Below are 23688 nucleotides of genomic sequence, written 5' to 3' on the forward strand. Positions count from 1 at the left end.
ATAATAATAATAATAATAATAATAATAATTCACAAATAATTATTTGTGAATAATTAATTCACAAAATGAACATATAACTTCAGGAATAAACATGAGATTCACATATAAGGTGTTCACCATCACAACTGAACCATCTGTGGATAATTAAATATATATCAAATAGATATACCTGTTCAGGAAGGTGGATCTTTATATACTAAATGTAGCAGGTAGTAATGGAGTTATATTTCTAATAGTATTCGGACCAGTAGCAAGTTCTTAGCAGCAAATGCAGTAATATAATTAGTCCAGGTGTTGCTTGACACTATATAATACTACATTATAGCACATATTGTTGTTGAGCCAGTTCTGTGTGTAAACAGCTTTCCGCACATACAGTAGCATATGTATTTATAAACAGCTGTACACTGTGAACAACATTCATCGCTGGTCAGCTACAGGATGGTGCAAAAATTCCACTTGCACGGGCGTTCGCAAGGTGATTGGCAAGAAGAGGCCGTTTGTGGGTAGTATTGAGAGTGTACGGAAAAACGCAGGCGTTCCCAAGCGTTTTCAGGGAGGGTCCCTAAAGTCAGCTCTTGCCCCGATCAGCATGGTGTGATCGCACTGTAGGAGTAAGTCCTGGGCTGCTCAGAGACTGCACACAGTGGATTTTTGCAGCTCTGTGTACACATAGCATCGCACACTTGCACAGCGAATTTACACTCCCCATGAAGGCGGCGACTATCTGAACGCAGGACAGCAAAATTTGCAGCTCAGCGATCAGATATGAATCACGCTCGTATGTCCTGTTATAGTAGCACGCGGCCTCTACCTCTGGAATTCTGCTTGCATCCAATACTGCTGTGTGTCCATTGTGACGGGCTCAGAGCAATATTGGATGCAAGCAAAATTTCAGAGGTAGAGGTAGAAGCACGTGGAACCTGACTTTTTTGTAATGAATGTTTAACAATACTTTTACCTCTACCCACAGCAGCCTGCATAGATCCCACTGATCTGCGCAGGCTTTAGTCAAACTGGCCAGCCAGAAGCAGGTCCCTGATTTGCTATTTTTTTTTCTAGTTCTATGCGAGTTCACAACTCACACCCTATTACATTGTGCGAGTTGTATGTTGTTCATGGAAAAACATCTGGAGTTTGGGACAAGAGATTAGTGGAAATGCGAGTTTAATGTGAGTTTGCATGTTCTTGCAGTCTATTACAAGTTTGCAAATTGAGTGGGTTAGCGTGTCAACTTTTGCAAGCTCACACTTGGGTGGTCATTCCGAGTTGTTCGCCCGGTAGTTTTCTTCGCATCGCAGCGATTTTCCGCTTAGTGCACATGCGCAATGTCCACACTGCGACTGCGCCAAGTAAATTTGCTATGCAGTTAGGAATTTTACTCACGGCTTTTTCTTCGTTCTGGTGATCGTAATGTGATTGACAGGAAGTGGGTGTTACTGGGCGGAAACTGGCCGTTTTATGGGTGTGTGTGAAAAAACGCTACCGTTTCTGGGAAAAACGCGGGAGTGGCTGGAGAAACGGAGGAGTGTCTGGGCGAACGCTGGGTGTGTTTGTGACGTCAAACCAGGAACGACAAGCACTGAACTGATCGCAGATGCCGAGTAAGTCTGGAGCTACTCAGAAACTGCTAAGAGAGGTGTAATCGCAATAATGCGAATACGTCGGTCGCAATTTTAAGAAGCTAAGATTCACTCCCAGTAGGCGGCGGCTTAGCGTGAGTAAATCTGCTAAAAGTAGCTTGCGTGCGAACAACTCGGAATGACCCCCTTGATTTCAGTCCATCCATGAGGTGTAGGGGTTGACCCCCAAGTGACTCCTGATTTTCTGTGGACATCCTGTTCTACATCTGTACATGTAGTCAGTAAAAGTAACTGCCTAGAGCAAGAACATATGTTCCATTATCTGGGTCCTGTACTTTATGTCACAGTGTGGGGGTCAGAGAACTGACACTATAATTATTTGTGTATTCCCAGGTAACTCCCAGGGCCTGCTACAAACCAGTAAGGATAATGCACCGGACTCAACCAAAACCTGAACACTCCCACTCCCCAAAATCCTATATAACTCTATACCTAAGTCAAATGAGCATTCTAGATATACTACGGAGGTATGTACCAAATGCTGCATGGTTCTCACTCTCTGTATTATTGTTGTGCACATGAAGTTATTCTGATACTTCTGATTAGGTCATGTTATTATTATTCATGTTACTGTACATGAGAGATGTTACTCAATAATGTATTCATGTTCTGGGTGTTTATATCTGTACAGTGTTTATTATATAACAGAAATATTTGTGGCAAATACCTAATACCATCTGTCTCTTTGACTAATCTAATATGAATAAATTTACCTTGCAATACAATGGTTAGAATTTCTCATTCTAAAGTAACAAAGTGTAAGGTGTTAGGGACCTGATACTGAAATATGCACAGGATATAGTCCTGTGATATTGTTTAATTTTAAGGACCGTCTGCCACACTTATAGCATGACGGGGCTGTAATAATATTCTCTCTGAAACACTCCCTAAAAATAAACAATACTCTAGAACGATCCATTAAGAATTATTATAGATGTGTTTTTTTACTGCTTCTAAAATATAATGAAATAGAATGATAAGGAAAGGGTGGTCTCCATTCTGCCCCAGTTTAGGCGTTTGGGGGATGTAATAATGTTCTCTTTTTTTCCTGTGAGACATTACTGTTTGGTTAATGTATAATAAACAAAACAATCATTATATAATACATCTGTATCACGGCAACTGGAATATAATATCCATCACAGTAGAAAATATCACTCCAGGGTATAATAAGAATGTTCCTATTTCTTGGCATAGAGGGACTGACTCTCTGATACATTGTAGCGCAATGGATTATACTGAACTGTTAATAAATAAATAAATAGATAGATAAATAAATAAATTGTACTCTACCGTAATACATTGTATTCTCTAATGAGCTGCATTTGTCAAAGCCTCATTTTATCAACATTAAGAAATTCCCAGCAGTTTATAGACTCTTTTCATTAAAGTTTATTATAATGGAACAGCAAATCCGCACAGGTCATTGTTATTTTTGTATCAATAATTAAATTTCTTTTATACACTTTTATTCTATGTTTTATTTCGCTGTTTTCTTTGTAATAAGATCTTGTAATTTGCATCTGCTATAGACAGTCTTGCTTCTGTCCTCTGTGATACCCTCTAAGCAATGACACAGTCTGTTTTGAGGAGTGTTTAAACACAAAGGATCCTTAGGGACAATTCAGTTAGTGGTTATGGCTGCACGGTGCCTCTGTTCTTACTGTGTCATGTGGCCAGTAATATCATCACACATTATACTCGCACCCCGATGATATGTGCAGCTGCTGATCAGTAATTCTCAGGGATGAGCGCAGGTGAACATCATAACTGCTTATAACTGGTAATTGAATATGGCCCATTACTAGTGTACTTACACGTCAATGGTATACAGTGTTTGGTGATCCAGATTGATCCGACATAGGGGCACTTCAATTAGCAGTGATGGCTGCAAGGAGCCGACATTCCTTTCATTTCTCCTCGCACCTCATAGAAGTGTACAGGGACAATCTGCAATGTTGGGGAACCATAATCAGCAGTAACTGAAGTGCCACCTTAGGTGCCATTTATCATAGATCGCCTATTCAATGTGATCTGGAGGGAATATTACAGCCTATGAGATATTATCGGGCTGATGTATCAATCAGCACCCGCAGGGACAAGGGCTCTGAAAGGAGCCCGACTCTGCAATGCGCTGTGACGGCTGCCGAGGGGGTCTGTACATGTGAGGATAGCTAAGACCACAAAAGCAAAGAGGCCACTTCCAAAGAAAGTACCGGGGGAATATCATTCAAACGGTGGTGAGTACTCACGGCTGGTGGAGTAATGGTCTCTAATCCTGGGGGAAGCAGTCTCCCAAACAGGGGTGAGTACTCACTGCTGGTGGCGTAATGGTCTCTAATCCTGGGGGAAGCAGTCTCCCAAACGGTGGTGAGTACCCACTGCTGGTAGAGTATTGGTCCCGAATCCTGGGGGAAGCAGTCTCCCAAACGGTGGGGTGTACTCACTGCTGGTGGAGTAATGGTCCTGAATCCTGGGGGAAGCAGTCTCCCAGATGGTGGTGAGTACTCACTGCTGGTGGAGTAATGGTCCCTAATCCTGGGGGAAGCAGTCTCCCAAACGGTGGTGAGTACTCACTGCTGGTGGAGTAATGGTCCCGAATCCTGGGGGAAGCAGTCTCCCAAACAGTGGTGAGTACTCACTGCTGGTGGAGTAATGGCCCCGAATCTGGGTGTGGTATGGAAGGTCGGATTCTAGGTCGACAGTTTCTCTAGTTTGACATGGTCTAGTTCGACAGGTCAAAAGGTCGACATGAGGTTTTTTTTAATGTTTTTTGGTGTTGTTTTCACTGTACAGTGAACCACAATTAATGCACCGTGTCCCCTCGCATGGCTCGCTTTGCTCGCCATGCTTCGGGCAAGGTTACTGTTCTCATTCATCGTCCATGTGGATCATAAAGTATGAAAAAGTAAAAAAAAAATGTAAAAAAATTAAAAACATGTCGACCCTTTGACCTGTCGAACTAGAACATGTCAACCTAGAGACCCTGTCGACCTAGAAACCCTGTCGACCAAGAAACCATGTTGACAAATAGTGGTCGACCTAGACACTGTCGACCTAGTTACTGTTGACCTAGAGACCGGATACCCAGAATCCTTCGGGAAGCAGTCACCCAAGTGCTGTGACTGCTAACTATATGGTGAAGTGTTGAGCTTAGGTGGTCATTCCGAGTTGATCGCTAGCTGCATTAGTTCACTGTGCAGCGATGAGGCTAAAAAACGGCACTTCTGCGCATGCGTATGCGGTGCAATGCGCATGCGCGACGTACTATTACAATGAACGATGTAGTTTCACACAAGGTCTAGCGAAGCATTTCAGTCGCACTGGCTGCCGCAGAGTGATTGACATGAAGTGGGCGTTTCTGGGTGTCAACTGACCGTTTTCAGGGAGTGTTCAGAAAAACGCAGGCGTGTCAGGAAAAACGCAGGCGTGGCTGGGCAAACGCAGGGCGTGTTTGTGACGTCAAATCAGGAACTGAATGGTCTGAAGTGATTGCAAACGCTGAGTAGGTTTTGAGCTACTCTGAAGCTGCACAAAAAAAATTGTGATCCTTTCGTACGCACTTCTGCTAAGCTAAAATACACTCCCAGTGGGTGGCGGCATAGCGTTTGCACGACTGCAAAAAAACTGCTAACGAGCGATCAACTCGGAATGACCACCCAAGTCTCTAATATATTTATATCTCCCTATGGCAGCTCCTCTGTTCAGCTGCCGGGTATGCACACTGGGGGCAGTAGCAGCGCTGGATTTACCGGTGGCTGCTCCTCTCTTTTCAGCCACCTGGTGGTGGCTGCTGCCAGGCTTCCCTATCACTGTGACCAGTAGTGATCTGGACACACTGGGGGAGGATCCGAAGGTGCAGAGGGGCTGGGAGGTCCCTCTGAGATTGGAGGCTGCTGGAAGATTATTTTCCAGCAGCCAGCCACTGAGTGTTTCTGACTGCTTGCAAGTGGTTAAAGATTCTTCAAAAGAGATTGTTTTATGTCACTTTGATCTATCTATCTATCTATCTATCTATCTATCTATCTATCTATCTATCTATCTATCTATCTATCTATCTTACTTTTATCTCCACCTAATCTTTGTCACATTTCTGTGTCATATTACCCATGCTGACTGGTGTTTACTAACTCTGTGTCAACATCTGCCATAATAAATACATGTTTCAGTTTCTCAGACACAATTTTTCCCAATCTCTCACGTTATTTGCAGGAAACGGATCAAGTAAATCTAGTAAACATGGCGCTGACACCTGTGCTCCTGGTGGTGACTTTTTGTGAGTTCATACTTTTTGTCTGATAATACTTTGCATGTATTTAGCTTGATAGTCAAATAGGAAATTCAGTGATGCCCCTTCCACACATGCGTCTAAATCCCGGGTTTTGGTACATGAACGCGCATTATCCCGGGATTTTTGCATGTGCGATAGCAAGCTAGCTGGGGTGAAGTCCTGGGTCCCCTACCCTGATCTTTACCAGGGTCAGGCGGAGGCCCGGGAATTAGCTGGCTGCTACACCCAGCAGATTCCTGGAAGCATGTCTGAGAGGGGTATTAGAGGGAGACTTGCAGCAGGCGGTATATTGTCCCTATAAGACCATATCTGCCCATGATTTATATGTCAGTATTTAGTGTGAGAGGGGAGGTCTGATGCGTCAGATGAGTTGGAGCTCTATTGGGTCACTTTTCCTGCTGCATGACAGGCTGACTATTATTATTATTATTATTATGTTTTATTTATATGTAACCACGAGGGTTCAGTAGTGCTGATAATAATATAGCAAAGAACAAACAATGAAAGAACACAGGATAAAGGTGAGGATGAAAGGAGGCCACTACATATGGTGCTAGGAGAATAGTACTGTGCTGTGATCTGTGCAGGGAGAGAGGTGCTGTGTTGGGTGAGGAGTGCTGTGCTGGGAGAGGGGTGCTGTGCTGGGAGAGGAGTGCTGTGCTGGGAGAAGGGTGCTAGGAGAGGGATGATGGATCTTGTGCTGTGATCTGTGCTGTGCTGAGAGAGAGGTGCTGTGCTGGGAGAGATGTGTTGTGCTGGGAGAGGGGTGCTGTGCTGGGAGAGGAGTGCTGTGCTGGGAGAGGGGTGCTGTGCTGGGAGAGGAGTGCTGTGCTGGGAGAAGGGTGCTAGGAGAGGGATGATGGATCTTGTGCTGTGATCTGTGCTGTGCTGAGAGAGAGGTGCTGTGCTGGGAGAGGAGTGCTGTGCTGGGAGAGGGGTGCTGTGCTGGGAGAGGAGTGCTGTGCTGGGAGAAGGGTGCTAGGAGAGGGATGATGGATCTTGTGCTGTGATCTGTGCTGTGCTGAGAGAGAGGTGCTGTGCTGGGAGAGATGTGTTGGGTGAGAAGTGTTGTGCTGGGTGAGAGGTGATGGGTGGTGTGATGGAAAATGGGTGCTGTGTGAAGGGTTGCTGTGATGGGTGCTGTGCTGGGAGATGGATGTTGGGTTAGAGGTGATGGGTGGTGTGCTGGGAAAGGGGTGCTGGGTGAAGGGTGCAGGTTGATGGGTGCTTTGAGGTGCTGTGCTGGGAGATGGGTGATGGGTGCTGTGCTGGAGATGGGTGCAGTGATGTGATGGATGAAGGGTGCTGTACTGGGAGATGGGTGCAGTGATGTGATTGGTGAGTGGTGCTGTCCTGTGAGGGGTGCTGTGCTGGGAGAGGGGTGCTGGGTGAGAGATGATGGGTGTTGTGATGGGAAAGGGGTGCTGGGTGAAGGGTGCTGTGCTGAGAGAGGGGTGCAGTGATGTGATGGCTGAATGGTGCTGTCCTGTGAGGGGTGATGTGCTGGGAGAGGGATGCAGTGATGTGATGGGTGAGTGGTGCTGTCCTGTGAGAGGTGCTATGCTTGAAGAGGGGTGCTGTGCTGGGAGAGGGGTGCAGTGATGTGATGGTTGAGTGGTGCTGTGCCGGGAGAGGGGTGCAGTGATGTGAGGGGAGAGCCTTGGATTATCTGCTGTGGGCACAGCTAAAATCTTGCCTAGAGCAATACATTGGTTAGGGCCGTCTCTGGTATCAGGTGTGCAGGGTCGAATTGGGATGGAAAACTAGCCTGTGAAATTTCTGGAAGCAGCCCTAATGAAGGCGGGGTCTGTGGAGGGGGCAGTGTTTTTCAAGGGAGATGGGATCCCTCCTCATAAGACCTGAATTGGACGCTGTTGCAGTCTTATTGTATCTTTTGCTGCATTTACGTATTTATGCTAATGGCACTTGTGGCCGGAGACCCTTGTGGCCACATGGTTAATGGCGGCCACGGCACTTAAGGGGTTAACCCTTAAGTCCCTGGCACCATTACAGAGGACAATGGGTGCTTGGCGCCACTTTTAAATGTATACTGGCGCTAGGCGCCATTTTTAAAATGTTGTGGGCGCGAGGCGCCAGGTATTTAAATGTTTTAAATTGTAATTTTAATGTGTGCCGCGGTCACGGACCTCTCCGGTTTCCACGACAGTGAGGGAGCCCCGGCGCGCTGAGCTGTGTATACACACAGCGGACCAGGCTAGCCAGCTCCCTGCGTGGCATGGGGACCAGAGTGCGCTGTTCACGGGGACCGGGCTATCCGGCTCCCTAGCGGCGGGGATGTGTGTAGGTAACTGGATGCTGGGGAACGGGAGCTATGCTTCAGCCTCAGCGCACCAGAGACACAGCCACGGTAGCATAGGCGTGTGCAGCACATTTTATTAGGGGGTGCACCATCGTAGGGGTGTGTCTAGCACCGCCTTTTTGGCGTGTCTAGCACCATCTATTGACTGTCAATGTAATATAAAATATCCACCCTTGTACCAATCCTAATAAAGCAGATACATTGTCAGATGTTGTGGTGTGCACCAAACAAACACCCCTGATGGTACTCACTGCAATTACACTGCTCCTCCTCAGCCTGGTCTGGCTCCCCCTCTCTTTCCATTGCAAGCTGCAGCAGCTTACTTACAAGTCAGTCACTCACTGACACTGACAGTCACAGACTAGTACTGCTGCTGCTGGAAATAGAGTGACGTGCCAATGCTGCTGCCGACCGCCTGCCAGTATTGAATTTGTCTTCCTAAGAGGAACGCTGGCTGCATGCTGCTCCTCATCAGTGACAGATGGCATAGCATAGAAGGAGAGAGGTGGGCATGTGGTGGGTGTGGCAGGTGGGCATGCGAGCAGCATGACGTTATCACATCACATCATGCTGTTTTTGTACACGGAGGTGAGCCGGGAGTTTGAAACCCAGTGGCAGTGGCACCCTTGATTAACCCAGGCGTCCGGTCAGTAATGCAGTCCTGACAGGGTGCAACGCAGAGGGGACAGTAATCAGCCTGCTCGGCGATCGCTGCATCAGGCATGTGAGATCAGGGTGCCAGACATTACGGGGTGCCTGTGCGCACCAGACACCCCCCCTGCGCACACCTATGCACGGCAGATGAGATGAGTGTACTGGGCTGTCAGGCAACAGAAGGGGGCTGCGCCGCAAGCTGCAGCGAGGCCAACAAATGAGTGCCGCATTGGGGGGACAGGGAGATCCAGCTCCCTGGACCCCAGTGGCAGCTGTGTCCAGGTAGGCTGGAGGACAGGGAAAGCCAGCCCCATACCTCCAGCACGGGGAGAGCCCTAGCAGCCAGGCAACAGGGCTAGGGGAGCCCAGCGCTGAGCGCTGGGCACAGTCTTTAAAACACAACAATATTTTGAAATGTATTTAAATGAAATAATATATGTTGTATGATGAGGCACTGCAGTGCCTGGGTATGTGGAGGCTGTGCAGGGCACAGGCTCAGTATGTGTACAGAAATGTGTAGTGTATTTAAATGTATTTTTAAAGTGAAATGCACTTACTTGGTTGTGTGTCCCAGGAGGGGAGAATCTATGGCTGTGCAGTCTGTTGGATTCCCCCAGACCTTTTCCCCCAAAATGGAATGCCTTCTCCTACAGCCTTCCCCATGGAAGTATCATGGGAAGAGAGAGGAAAAGCTCAGCTTCCCAACAAGCTGAGTGGTTTTCTGGAGCCCCATAGGGATCACCCTCAGTGAACAGGAAACCCTGACCGGGGATCTAGGCTGCCCAGCTCTGAAGCCCGAATCCAGGCTGCAGATCCTGAGTTGGGTCCCGGGCAGATTCCTGGAAGTAAGTTTAGGCAGGAAAACTTTCCCCAGCCTAGACTGAACATCACCGGGGCGGATCCTGATCCTCCAGGATGGGACGGTCAAAGGAGAGTGACCACTCACAACTGTCCATAGAGGACAATGGTAGCTGTGCATGTGACCAAGGCATGCACAGCACATGGGTAAACAGTCATTGGTTGTAAACCACAGGGCGGGCTTACCCCCTGCGGTACTGTGTGGAAAATTGACATAAACAAGAGGCCTGTGAGCCTCCAGAGTGTATTATACCATTTTCACTCTGCTGTAAACATCTTCTTGTATTGCTGAGTCTTTTTGAAGACTGTATTGGGTAAATAAAACAACATCTGCCTCAAGATGACAGCTTCATCTTGTGATCTGCAGGGCTTGGCGAAACCTAGCTCTGTTTTCAGGCTGTCCAGGGTACATCCAGCGTCTCGTAGCTCCGCCTTCCGCCTACTACCATGCTGTGCTTAGGCAAGCCATGTTTGGGGATTTGCCAACACCACACAGGGCCCTGCGCATCGCAATCGCCTGTGCTAGAATCAGGCTCAATCTAGCAGGTCGCTCACTTAAGCGCTGTGTGAAGTGAGCGGCCTCCCGTCCTCCCCGCTCGCTCAGCACACATCGTGCTGAGTGCTGAGCGGGGGGAGAGATGTGTGCTGAGCGGCCTGTGATAGATCGCTCAGCACACATATCTAGGTGTGTACTCCTCTTTAATTTATTTTACAGTTGAAAAACACTTCTACAACCAGGCCACGCCATATCATTTATGTTTAGCAAGGAAGATGCAGGAGAAAGGACATTACTGAGTAAAGACATCAGAGAGTAGGACATACAGGAACAGGGGCAGATTGGGAACTGAAAGTGGCCTTGTAAAAATCTGTAGAAGTGGCTTCACATGGGCAGCACCAGAGGTATACCGTGTAACCATGGCGGCAGCACCACCCCTCACATGTCAACAAACAAAACAGGCCCCACATGCACACCGGCCCACCAGGGGTCTTCCCTATGGGCAATCCACTCCTGCAGGTGTGTGATATCAGTGTGACCGGTGTATAGTACACAGTGTGTATCAGGTGTGTGATATCAGTGTGACCGGTGTATAGTACACAGTGTGTATCAGGTGTGTGATATCAGTGTGACCGGTGTATAGTACACAGTGTGTATCAGGTGTGTGATATCAGTGTGACCCTGCAGTTATGACCCCAGCAGTTTACTCCCCCCCTTTAGTTTAGCCTCCCAGTGGTAATGCCCCCAGTAGTTTAGCCCTCATGTAGTTTAGCCCTGTCCCCTGTGGTATAGATCCCAGTGGTAATGCCCCTTGCAGTTGTGCCCCCAATTGTTTAGCCCGGGTTCACTACGGATTGCCGGCGGTCGGGCTCCCGGCGATCAGCATACCGGCGCTGGGAGGCCGACCGCCGGATTACCGAAATTGTGGCGAGCGCAACTGAGCCCCTTGCGGGCTCGCTGCGCTCGCCACGCTACGGGCATGGTGGCACGCTACGTGCACCACGCTATTTTATTCTCCCTCCAGGGGGGTTGTGGACAGCCACAAGGGAGAATAAGTGTCGGTATGCCGGCTGTCGGGATCCCGGCGCCAGTATACTGTGCGCCGGATCCCGACAGCCGGCATACTGAAGACCACCCGTTTAGCCCCTGTAGTTTAGTCCCCATGTAGTTTGCCCCCAGTAGATAGCCCCCATTAGTAATGCCCCCAGTAGATAGCCCCCATTAGTATTGCCCCCAGTAATTTGCCCCATTGTAGTAATGCCCCCCTTTAGTTTGCCCTCCCCCCTGTAGTTATGCCCCCAGTAGCTTAGCTCCTATAGTTTTCCCACTTGTAGTTTAGCCCCCCTGTAGTTTAGTCCCCATGTAGTTTGCCCCCAGTAGATAGCCCCCATTAGTAATGCCCCCAGTAGTTTGCCCCCTTGTAGTAATGCCCCCCTTTAGTTCCCCCCCCCCCTGTAGTTATGCCCCCAGTAGCTTAGCTCCTGTAGTTTTCCCACTTGTAGTTTAGCCCCCCTGTAGTTTAGTCCCCATGTAGTTTGCCCCCTGTAGATAGCCCCCATTAGTAATGCCCCCAGTAGTTTGCCCCCTTGTAGTAATGCCCCCCTTTAGTTTGCCCCCCCCCCTGTAGTTATGCCCCCAGTAGCTTAGCTCCTGTAGTTTTCCCACTTGTAGTTTAGCCCCCTTGTAGTTTGCCCTCTTGTAGCTTGCCCCCTTGTAGTTTGCCCTCTTGTAGTAATGCCCAAGTAGTTTGCCCCCAGTAGCTTGCCCCGCAGTAGCAGCGCTGCTAGCGCACATATGGAGGGGACACCATACTCACCAAGCCCCGCTCCCGCCGCAGTCCTCTCGGAGTCCGCTCCTCAGCACTATGGGAGAGATGTCATGATAGCACACTGACAGAATCGGTAGCCGGAGCTCAGTAGTGAGCTCATGCCTCCGGCTGACGCTGTGCAGGGAGAGCTAGGCGACGCTGGAAAAACAGTCTCAGCGGGTGGCCGGCATCTCCCTGCAGCGCCGGGACATCGGGTTAGGTAAGCCGGAGGAGGCAGAACTGCATTCTATCTCCAAGTGTAACTGACGGAACGCAGTTCCGCATTGTTCCGGCTCACTTTAAGCCCTGCTCCAAACCATATCTTGCCTCTGGCCCCGTGGGGTGTTATTCGGGCTGTGACACAGACACCTTATACTTTGTAGATGAAGGGGAAAGTGAATGAGAATAGAGCAGTCGGACTTAGGGGGTAATTCAGAGTTGATCGCAGCAGCAAATTTGTTAGCTAATAGGCAAAGCCATGTGCACTGCAGGTGGGGCAGGTGTAACATGTGCAGAGAGAGTTAGATTTGGGTGGGTTATTTTTTTTCTGTGCAGGGTAAATACTGGCTGCTTTATTTTTACACTGCAATTTAGATTTCAGTTTGAACACACCCCACCCAAATCTAACTCTCTCTACACATGTTACATCTGCCCCACCTGCGCTGCACATGGGGCGGTCATTCCGAGTTGATTGTGCGCTAGCTATTTTTTGCAGTGCTGCGATCAGATAGTCACCACCTATGGGGGGAGTATATTTTTGCTTTGCAAGTGTGCGAACGCTTGTGCAGCCGAGCAGTACAAAAAAGTTTTGTGCAGTTTCTGAGTAGGTCAGAACTTACTCAGCCGCTGCGATCACTTCAGCCTGTCCGGTCCTGGAATTGACGTCAGACACCTGCCATGCAAAATGCATAGACACGCCTGCGTTTCCCAAACACTCCCAGAAAACGGTCAGTTAACACCCATAAACGCCTTCTTCCTGTCAATCTTCTTGCAATCGGCTGTGTGAATGGATTCTTCGTTAAATCCATCGCTCAGCAACGATCCGCTTTGTACCTGTACGATGCGCCTGCCATTCTGGTGCATTCGCATGCGCAGTTTCGCTAAGTTTGACCTGAATGCAGCGCTACAAAAAAATAGCTAGCGTGCGATCAGGTCGGAACGACCCCCATATTTTTGCCCAACTGCTAACAAATTTGTTGCTGCGATCAACTCTGAATTAGGCCCTTAGTGCTTATAAAGTACAGACCTCATAGTAAATCAGTTATCACAGTTCTCAGAATATCGGGTTCCCTGATTCTATAAGTATCTGATATAAGCTTTCTGCTTTCCAGGTGTGTCCTTCCAGCTAATATATACTCAAGATACCGTGACTCCTCCAGATCCTATTGATTCCAGTAAGTAATATGCACAATAATGCTACTTTACTATCCTATTATTAAGGCTTTGCAATAACATAGAAATGTATCAGAATAGTGTGACATCCTTATAGAGTCTATGAACCTGTGTGCTTTCTATTTTCCTCATTGTATTTGTTTAATGTTATTACTATGGGGTGACCGTACACATATTCTTGTTAGAATACTTTGCACAGTTTCGTGGATGGTGCTGGTAGGTATGTATCTGGTGTGTGATATCAGTGTGACCTGTGTATAGTGATATCTGTGTATTACATGTGTGATATCAGTGTGACCTGTGTATAGGGATCAGTATGTATCAGGTGTGTGATAGTGTGACCTGTGTATAGGGATCAGTGTGTATCAGGTGTGTGATATCAGTGTGACCTGTGTATAGGGATCAGTGTGCATCAGGTGTGTGATATCAGTGTGACCTGTGTATAATGATCAGTGTGTATCAGGTGTGTGATATCAGTGTGACCTGTGTATAATGATCAGTGTGTATCTGGTGTGTGATATCAGTGAGAACTGTATATAGGGATCAGTGTGTATCAGGTGTGTGATATCAGTGTGACCTGTATATAGGGATCAGTGTGTATCAGGTGTGTGATATCAGTGTGACCTGTGTATAGGGATCAGTGTGTATCAGGTGTGTGATATCAGTGTGACCTGTGTATAGTGATCAGTGTGTATCTGGTGTGTGATATCAGTGTGACCTGTGTATAGTGATCAGTGTGTATCAGGTGTGTGATATCAGTGTGACCTGTCTATAGTAATCAGTGTGTATCAGGTGTGTGATATCAGTGTGACCTGTGTATAGTGATCAGTATGTATCTGGTGTGTGATATCAGTGTGACCTGTGTATAATGATCAGTGTGTATCTGGTGTGTGATATCAGTGAGAACTGTATATAGGGATCAGTGTGTATCAGGTGTGTGATATCAGTGTGACCTGTATATAGGGATCAGTGTGTATCAGTTGTGTGATATCAGTGTGACCTGTGCATAGGGATCAGTGTGTATCAGGTGTGTGATATCAGTGTCACCTGTGTATAGTGATCAGTGTGTATCTGGTGTGTGATATCAGTGTGACCTGTGTATAGTGATCAGTGTGTATCAGGTGTGTGATATCAGTGTGACCTGTCTATAGTAATCAGTGTGTATCAGGTGTGTGATATCAGTGTGACTGTATATAGTGATCAGTGTGTATCTGGTGTGTGATATCAGTATGACCTGTGTATAGTGATCAGTGTGTATCAGGTGTGTGATATCCGGGTGACCTGTGTATAGGGATCAGTGTGTATCTGGTGTGTGATATCAGTGTGACCTGTGTATAATGATCAGTGTGTATCTGGTGTGTGATATCAGTGTGACCTGTGTATAGGGATCAGTGTGTATCAGGTGTGTGATATCATTGTGACCTGTGTATAGTGATCAGTGTGTATCTGGTGTGTGATATCAGTGTGACCTGTGTATAGGGATCAGTGTGTATCTGGTGTGTGATATCCGGGTGACCTGTGTATAGGGATCAGTGTGTATCTGGTGTGTGATATCAGTGTGACCTGTGTATAGGGATCAGTGTATATCAGGGGTGTGATATCAGTGTGACTGTGTATAGTGATAAGTGTGATATCAGGTGTGTAATATCAGTGTGACCTGTGTATAGGGATCAGTGTGTATCTGGTGTGTGATATCCGGGTGACCTGTGTATAGGGATCAGTGTGTATCTGGTGTGTGATATCAGTGTGACCTGTGTATAGGGATCAGTGTATATCAGGGGTGTGATATCAGTGTGACTGTGTATAGTGATAAGTGTGATATCAGTATGAGTAGGGGATATACAGTAAATAGTGTGATATATACCAACAAAAAGAATTGCCCCCAAATGATATCTTGCCTCTGGCCCCGTGGGGTGTTATTCGGGCTCTGACACACAGACACCTCATACTCTGTAGATGAGGGGGAAAGTGAATGAGAATAGAGCAGTCTGAGTTAGTGCTTATAAAGTACAGACCTCATAGTAAATCAGTTATCACAGTTTTCAGAATATCGGGTTCCCTGATTCTATAAGTATCTGATATAAGCTTTCTGCTTTCCAGGTGTGTCCTTCGAGCAAATGATTACTCAAGATACAGTGACTCCTCCAGATCCTATTGATTCCAGTAAGTAATATGCACAGTAATGCTATTTTACAGTCCTGTTATCAAGTCTTTGCAATAACATAGAAATGTATCAGAATAGTGTGACATCCTTATAGAGTCTATGAACTGTGTGGTTTCTATTTTCCTCATTGTATTTGTTTAATGTTATTACTATGGGGTGACCGTACACATATTCTTGTTAGAATACTTTGCACAGTTTTGTGGATGGTGCTGGTAGGTATGTATCTGGTGTGTGATATCAGTGAGAACTGTGTATAGTGATATGTGTGTATTAGGTGTGTATTAGGTGTGTGATATCAGAGTGTGACCTGTGTTGGAGATAGACTCCACATATCAACGTCCTTCAGTCTTCTGTTTAATACCCTTGAACTTCAGTCAATGGTTCTGTACTTAGCAGCCGGCTGGAGATTAGAAATAATGAGACAACACACAGGAGATATGAAGAAGCTCAGCAATTCATTTCTGATCTGACTCGTTGCTCTAGGAGCTTTTATTTATACACAAATGAACAAAGGAATAAAGGTATGGCAGTGTGTTAGCCAATCAAAGTACACTGTGTGCAAATATAAACAATGATTTAATTAAAATCAATTATAGCATTCCTGTATATATTCTTATCACTGTTTGCTCATTAATTTAATGAGAAATCCTTTCTCTTATCGCCATCTGGACATGAATCTTGAAAGCCTTCTTTCCATTGTCACCTGGATATTCCAAAACATACTCCTTTAATGTTCTCATCACGCAATTAAAGTTTTATCTTAGCCTGGGAGTTAACTAAATGTCCTTGTGACTGCAGCTGGAGAAATCATATTTCTCTTAACAAAATAGTTTCTCACAGAAATATATATGTAATTAATTTAAGGAAATTACATATACTAGCTGGCTATGTGCATTGAGTATTGCAATGAACATTCTAATCAATACCAAATTATGAGACATAGAATCACATCCTACTTATTGGGTTGAAACTTATTTTATAGCATTATGCGTGCTTTTAGTTATTAAATACAAAGCTTTCTACAGTTATAAAGTTGATTTTATTTTTTTTAAAACTGTTCAAATTCCTTTAAAATGCTTTAATGTCATTTTTCTGGGCATCTTGCCAATATCTGGGAATCTTGCCCAAAAAACCTCCTTTAATCTGCAGGTGTGAATTCTTTTAGGTTTATTAGCCTAACGAGCTAATAGGGAATTGCTGCCCTTTTAGATTATAATTTTTAACAAGATACTGCTTTTTTATCAATAAGTTTCATTTGTGCAAGTACAAAAATTCACTTAATAAACTCTTAAAGGGGTAGGTAGGATTAATAACCCATATATGCATCTGAGCTGATCCTTGACCATTATCAATATGTTGGAGTGCATATTTCTTATACAGGTTGCTAGGGCTAAGCGTCTCATGCATATATCAGATAAATGTCAGCATTACTTATAAACCTATAAAAAATAGCTTGAAATATATCTAGAATGGCTTCCATTATACAAAATGGCTGATAGCTGATTTAGCATAATGCTGTCTCTTTCAGTCCCTCCTTTTTATAATAATCTCACATTACAGTATATCTGGCATTACAATTTCTCTGCTTAACGAATCTAAGCAGACAGCCTAGCTATGATGGTGCTAAAGGTTCCCCGCAAGATGGTGCTTTCACTCTGTCTGACGGAGGGTTGATGACCATTCACTCATATCCATCAAGGTAGACTGTTCACAGACTTTTCTTTAAGACCTTAAACTTGGAAGTATCAAAACCTTTCTTTACTTGTTTCTTGCAAACTGAAAAACAGCAAAGCAGTATCTTAAAACACAGATATATTATTATAATTGCTAAGCCAACAATTTTTAACAAAAACATAAAAATGTCAACAATCCATCATTTGTTTCCACTAAACCACTTAGTAGGATTTAGCCATGATAACCAACCCCAGTCACCCTCTAGAGTGTCAGGGATATTGTTTTTATTGGCATATGCTTATTTTTCATTTTCTTTTTCTTGGGCATGCCAGTGAACTACTTCTTGTGCATTGTTTCATTAGGGATAAATGTACAACACATTCTACCTGTCTGGGTATATAATTTCATACAATAAGTACTGAAGTTCCCAATATAATGACCCATAGTGGCCTGTCTAGTTTAGGCCCAGCTGGCCTCTGCATGTTTGTCTATTTCATTGTTCAAACTTAACTTGGGCAAGTTTGCAGTGGGACCCAAGTCTCTCGCTCTCCTTAATTTTCACAGAAGTGGGCGTGGTCAGCAACACTTGATATGGACCATCAAATCTGGGCTCAAGGGACTTTCTCACGTCTTTTCAGATACACCCAATCTCCTGGTTAAAGCTTGTGGTTATTCAGATCTGCTCCTCAATCTGGGAGAGAGGCAAACACTAGAGAATACAGAGGTGTCAGTCTCTCCAGTAAGACTTTTTTTTAACATATGCAGTCAAATTACCATATTTATGCTGCAACTCTTGTGGATTTTATTTTAGGTATGCTATTAAACAAGATTTCACAAGGTGAATAACCTGTGGTTTTACTGAATATGGTTCTACTATTAACCAGTACTAAAAATACACACTTTAGCATCCCTTTCTGGTTTCTGTGACACACTCACTAATCTGATACTGTAACGTCTGGTACTCCTTATCTGCAAATAACTTCTGTACTTAATTTTCTAGCTATTGATCTTGCTGTAGCTTTTGCCATTGGCCAATAAATGAAAATGTCTGTGGCTACCAATACATTGTTGGCAGTTAGTTATAGTTAATTTGCAGTATTCGAAATAGAAAATAATTTCTGGGGATTGCTCCAAGGGTTGTCTTGACCTTCTATCCAGGATTGGACATTTCCACATATCCAGCAGGCTTGTACAAACTTGGTTGCATCTGGATAAAATTCTGGAGCTATCCATCTTTCATTAACTAAATATCCCATTTGATCCTTTCCCAGGTGTGTGAGTCCATGGCTGACTTAACACATAAATGGATTTAAGCTTCAGGGTAAGCATAACTTCTCTTATAATTTCCATAAGCCAGTTTCTTCTTCTTGTCTGGCTTCTCTTCTTTGCCATGCTGCTTTTTCTTCAGGACCTGCTTGTTCCTGAAATTTCTTCAAATCCTGTAGATCAGGCATTAGAGGCTTTGTTTTTTCTGTCTGTGTAGTGTAGATTGCTAATTCACTGGTTGTTTGGTTGCTTTCTTTATCCACAGGCTACTCTCTCATTCTCTCTTGCTTTGTTCTGAAGTTCAATCAGTGTAGCATAATCAGGCATTTTCTTATCACTGTTTGCTCATTAATTTAATGAGAAGGCCTTTCTCTTATCGCCATCTGGACATTAATCTTGAAAGCCTTCTTTCCATTGTCCCCTGGATATTCCAAAACATACTCCTTTAATGTTCTCATCACGCAATTAAAGTTTTATCTTAGCCTGGGAGTTAACTAAATGTCCTTGTGACTGCAGCTGGAGAAATCATATTGCTCTTAACAAAATAGTTTCTCACAGAAATATCTATGTAATTAATTTAAGGAAATTTCATATACTAGCTGGCTATGTTCATCGATTATTGCAATGAACATTCTAATCAATACCAAATTATGAGACATAGAATCACATCCTACTAATTGGGTTGAAACTTATTTTATAGCATTATGCGTGCTTTTAGTTATTAAATACAAAGCTTACAACAGTTATAAAGATGATTTTATATTTAAAACTGTTCAAAATTCCTTTAAAATGCGTTAAGGTAAATTTTCTGGGCGTCTTGCAAATATCTGGGAAACTTGCCAAAAAAAACTCCTTTAATCTGCAGGTGTGAATTCTTTTAGGCTTATTAGCCTAACGAGCTAATAGGGAGTTGCTGCCCTTTTAGATTATCATTTTTAACAAGATACTGCTTTTTTATCAATAAGTTTCATTTATGCAAGTACAAAAATTCACTTTAAAAACTTTTACAGGGGTAGGTAGGATTAATAACCCATATATGCATCTGAGCTGATCCTTGACAATTATCAATATGTTGGAGTGCATATTTCTTATACAGGTTCCTAGAGCTAAGAGTCTCATGCATAATTGCATATATCAGATAAATGTCAGCATTACTTATAAACCTTTAAAAAAATAGCTTGAAATACCTCTAGAATGGCTGCCATATAGTGATCAGTGTGTATTAGGTGTGTGATATCAGTGTGACCTGTGTATAGTGATCAGCGTGTACCAGGTTATATCAGTGTGACCTGTGTATAGTTATCAGTGTGTATCTGGTGTGTGATATCAGTATGAGTAGAGGATATACAGTAAATAGATATATACCAACAAGAAGTATTGTCCCCAAACCATATCTTGCCTCTGGCCACATGGGGTGTTGTTCAGGCTCTGACACACAGACACCTCATACTCTGTAGATGAAGGGGAAAGTGAATGAGAATAGAGTAGTCTGACTTAGTGCTTATAAAGTACAGACCTCATAGTAAATCAGTTATCACAGTTCTCAGAATATCGGGTTCCCTGATTCTATAAGTATCTGATATAAGATTTTTGCTTTCCAGGTGTGTCCTTCGAGCAACTAAATGATCAAGACAAAGTGACTCCTCCAGATCCTATTGATCCCAGTAAGTAAAATGTATAATAATGTTACTTTACTATCCTATTTTTGATATCAGTTTGACCTGTGTATAGTGATCAGTGTGTATTAGGTTATATCAGTGTGACCTGTGTATAGTGATAAGTTTGTATCAGGTGTGTGATATCAGTGTGACCTGTGTATAGGGATCAGTGTGTATCAGGTGTGTGATATCAGTATGACCTGTGTATAGTGATCAGTGTGTATCTGGTGTGTGATATCAGTGTGACCTGTGTATAGTGATCAGTGTGTATCTGGTGTGTGATATTAGTGTGACCTGTGTATAGTGATCAGTGAGTATCAGGTGTGTGATATCAGTGTGACCTGTGTATAATGATCAGTGTGTATCAGGTGTGTGATATCATTTTGACCTGTGTATAGTGATCAGTGTGTATCAGGTGTGTGATATCAGTGTGACCTGTGTATAGGGATCAGTGTGTGTCAGGTGTGTGATATCAGTGTGACTTGTGTATAGGGATCAGTGTGTATTTGGTGTGTGATATCATTGTGACCTGTGTATAGGGATCAGTGTGTATCTGGTGTGTGATATCAGTGTGACCTGTGTATAATGATCAGTGTGTATCTGGTGTGTGATATCAGTGTGACTGTGTATAGTGATCAGTGTGTATCAGGTGTGTGATATCAGTGTGACCTGTGTATAGTGATCAGTGTGTATCAGGTGTGTGATATCAGTGTGACCTGTGTATAGTGATCAGTGTGTATCAGGTGTGTGATATCAGTGTGACCTGTGTATAGTGATCAGTGTGTATCAGGTGTGTGATATCAGTGTGACTGTGTATAGGGATCAGTGTGTATCAGGTGTGTGATATCAGCGTGACCTGTGTATAGGGATCAGTGTGTATCAGTGTGTGATATCAGTGTGATCTGTGTATAGTGATCAGTGTGTATCTGGTGTGTGATATCAGTGTGACCTGTGTATAGGGATCAGTGTGTATCAGGTGTGTGATATCAGTGTGACTGTGTATAGTGATCAGTGTGTATCAGGTGTGTGATATCAGTGTGATCTGTGTATAGTGATCAGTGTGTATCAGGTGTGTGATATCATTCTGACCTGTGTATAGTGATATGTGTGTATCTGGTGTGTGATATCAGTGTGACCTGTGTATAAGGATTAGTGTGTATCAGGTGTGTGATATCAGTGTGATCTGTGTATAGTGATCAGTGTGTATCTGGTGTGTGATATCAGTGTGACCTGTGTATAGGGATCAGTGTGTATCTGGTGTGTAATATCAGTGTGACCTGTGTATAGTGATCAGTGTGTATCAGGTGTGTGATATCATTCTGACCTGTGTATAGGGATCAGTGTGTATCTGGTGTGTAATATCAGTGTGACCTTTGTATAGGGATCAGTGTGTATCTGGTGTGTGATATCAGTGTAACCTGTGTATAGGTATCAGTGTGTATCGGGTGTGTGATATCAGTGTGACCTGTGGTAGTGATCAGTGTGTATCAGGTGTGTGATATCAGTGTGACCTGTGTATAGTGATCAGTGTGTATCAGGTGTGTGATATCAGTGTGACTGTGTATAGGGATCAGTGTGTATCTGGTGTGTGATATCAGTGTGACCTGTGTATAGTGATCAGTGTGTATCAGGTGTGTGATATCAGTGTGACTGTGTATAGGGATCAGTGTGTATCAGGTGTGTGATATCAGTGTGACCTGTGTATAGTGATCAGTGTGTATCAGGTGTGTGATATCAGTGTGACCTGTGTATAGTGATCAGTGTGTATCAGGTGTGTGATATCAGTGTGACTGTGTATAGGGATCAGTGTGTATCAGGTGTGTGATATCAGCGTGACCTGTGTATAGGGATCAGTGTGTATCAGTGTGTGATATCAGTGTGATCTGTGTATAGTGATCAGTGTATATCTGGTGTGTGATATCAGTGTGACCTGTGTATAGGGATCAGTGTGTATCAGGTGTGTGATATCAGTGTGACTGTGTATAGTGATCAGTGTGTATCAGGTGTGTGATATCATTCTGACCTGTGTATAGTGATATGTGTGTATCTGGTGTGTGATATCAGTGTGACCTGTGTATAGTGATCAGTGTGTATCAGGTGTGTGATATCATTCTGACCTGTGTATAGGGATCAGTGTGTATCTGGTGTGTAATATCAGTGTGACCTTTGTATAGGGATCAGTGTGTATCTGGTGTGTGATATCAGTGTAACCTGTGTATAGGTATCAGTGTGTATCGGGTGTGTGATATCAGTGTGACCTGTGGTAGTGATCAGTGTGTATCAGGTGTGTGATATCAGTGTGACCTGTGTATAGTGATCAGTGTGTATCAGGTGTGTGATATCAGTGTGACTGTGTATAGGGAACAGTGTGTATCTGGTGTGTGATATCAGTGTGACCTGTGTACAGGGATCAGTGTGTATCAGGTGTGTGATATCAGTGTGACCTGTGTATAGTGATCAGTGTGTATCAGGTGTGTGATATCAGTATGACCTGTGTATAGGGATCAGTGTGTATCTGGTGTGTGATATCAGTGTGACCTGTGTATAGGGATCAGTGTGTATCAGGTGTGTGATATCAGTGTAACCTGTGTATAGTGATCAGTGTGTATCAGGTGTGTGATATCAGTGTAACCTGTGTATAGGTATCAATGTGTATCGGGTGTGTGATATCAGTGTGACCTGTGTGTAGTGATCAGTGTGTATCAGGTGTGTGATATCAGTGTGACCTGTGTATAGTGATCAGTGTGTATCAGGTGTGTGATATCAGTGTGACTGTGTATAGGGATCAGTGTGTATCTGGTGTGTAATATCAGTGTGACCTTTGTATAGTGATCAGTGTGTATCAGGTGTGTGATATCAGTGTGACCTGTCTATAGTAAACTAATCAGTGTGTATCAGGTGTGTGATATCAGTGTGACTGTATATAGTGATCAGTGTGTATCTGGTGTGTGATATCAGTATGACCTGTGTATAGTGATCAGTGTGTATCAGGTGTGTGATATCCGGGTGACCTGTGTATAGGGATCAGTGTGTATCAGGTGTGTGATATCATTGTGACCTCTGTATAATGATCAGTGTGTATCTGGTGTGTGATATCCGGGTGACCTGTGTATAGGGATCAGTGTGTATCTGGTGTGTGATATCAGTGTGACCTGTGTATATCAGGGGTGTGATATCAGTGTGACTGTGTATAGTGATAAGTGTGATATCAGTATGAGTAGGGGATATACAGTAAATAATGTGATATATACCAACAAAAAGAATTGCCCCCAAATGATATCTTGCCTCTGGCCCCGTGGGGTATTATTCGGGCTCTGACACACAGACACATCAGACTTTGTAGATGAGGGGGAAAGTGAATGAGAATAGAGCAGTCTGACTTAGTGCTTATAAAGTACAGACCTCATAGTAAATCAGTTATCACAGTTTTCAGAATATCGGGTTCCCTGATTCTATAAGTATCTG

General features: G+C 44.2%; 1 protein-coding gene across 5 annotated transcripts in view; it reads left to right on the forward strand.

Moving 5' to 3' along the window:
* Positions 1-23688, forward strand: part of LOC134965863 (uncharacterized) — a 153485-nt gene that overhangs the window by 85636 nt on the left and 44161 nt on the right. For 4 of the 5 annotated variants that reach the window (XM_063942252.1, XM_063942250.1, XM_063942251.1 and 1 more), the window contains 5 exons: positions 1977-2110; positions 5856-5919; positions 13401-13463; positions 15562-15624; positions 20167-20229. In XM_063942252.1, coding sequence (XP_063798322.1) covers positions 5883-5919; positions 13401-13463; positions 15562-15624; positions 20167-20229 — 226 coding nt within the window. In that variant the 5' untranslated portion in view covers positions 1977-2110; positions 5856-5882. Of the gene's footprint in view, positions 1-1976; positions 2111-5855; positions 5920-13400; positions 13464-15561; positions 15625-18043; positions 18111-20166; positions 20230-23688 lie in introns of those variants that run through there. The other variant, XM_063942253.1, reaches the window with a different exon arrangement.

Source organism: Pseudophryne corroboree, chromosome 10, assembly GCF_028390025.1.
Source record: "Pseudophryne corroboree isolate aPseCor3 chromosome 10, aPseCor3.hap2, whole genome shotgun sequence".
Lineage (NCBI taxonomy): Eukaryota > Metazoa > Chordata > Amphibia > Anura > Myobatrachidae > Pseudophryne > Pseudophryne corroboree.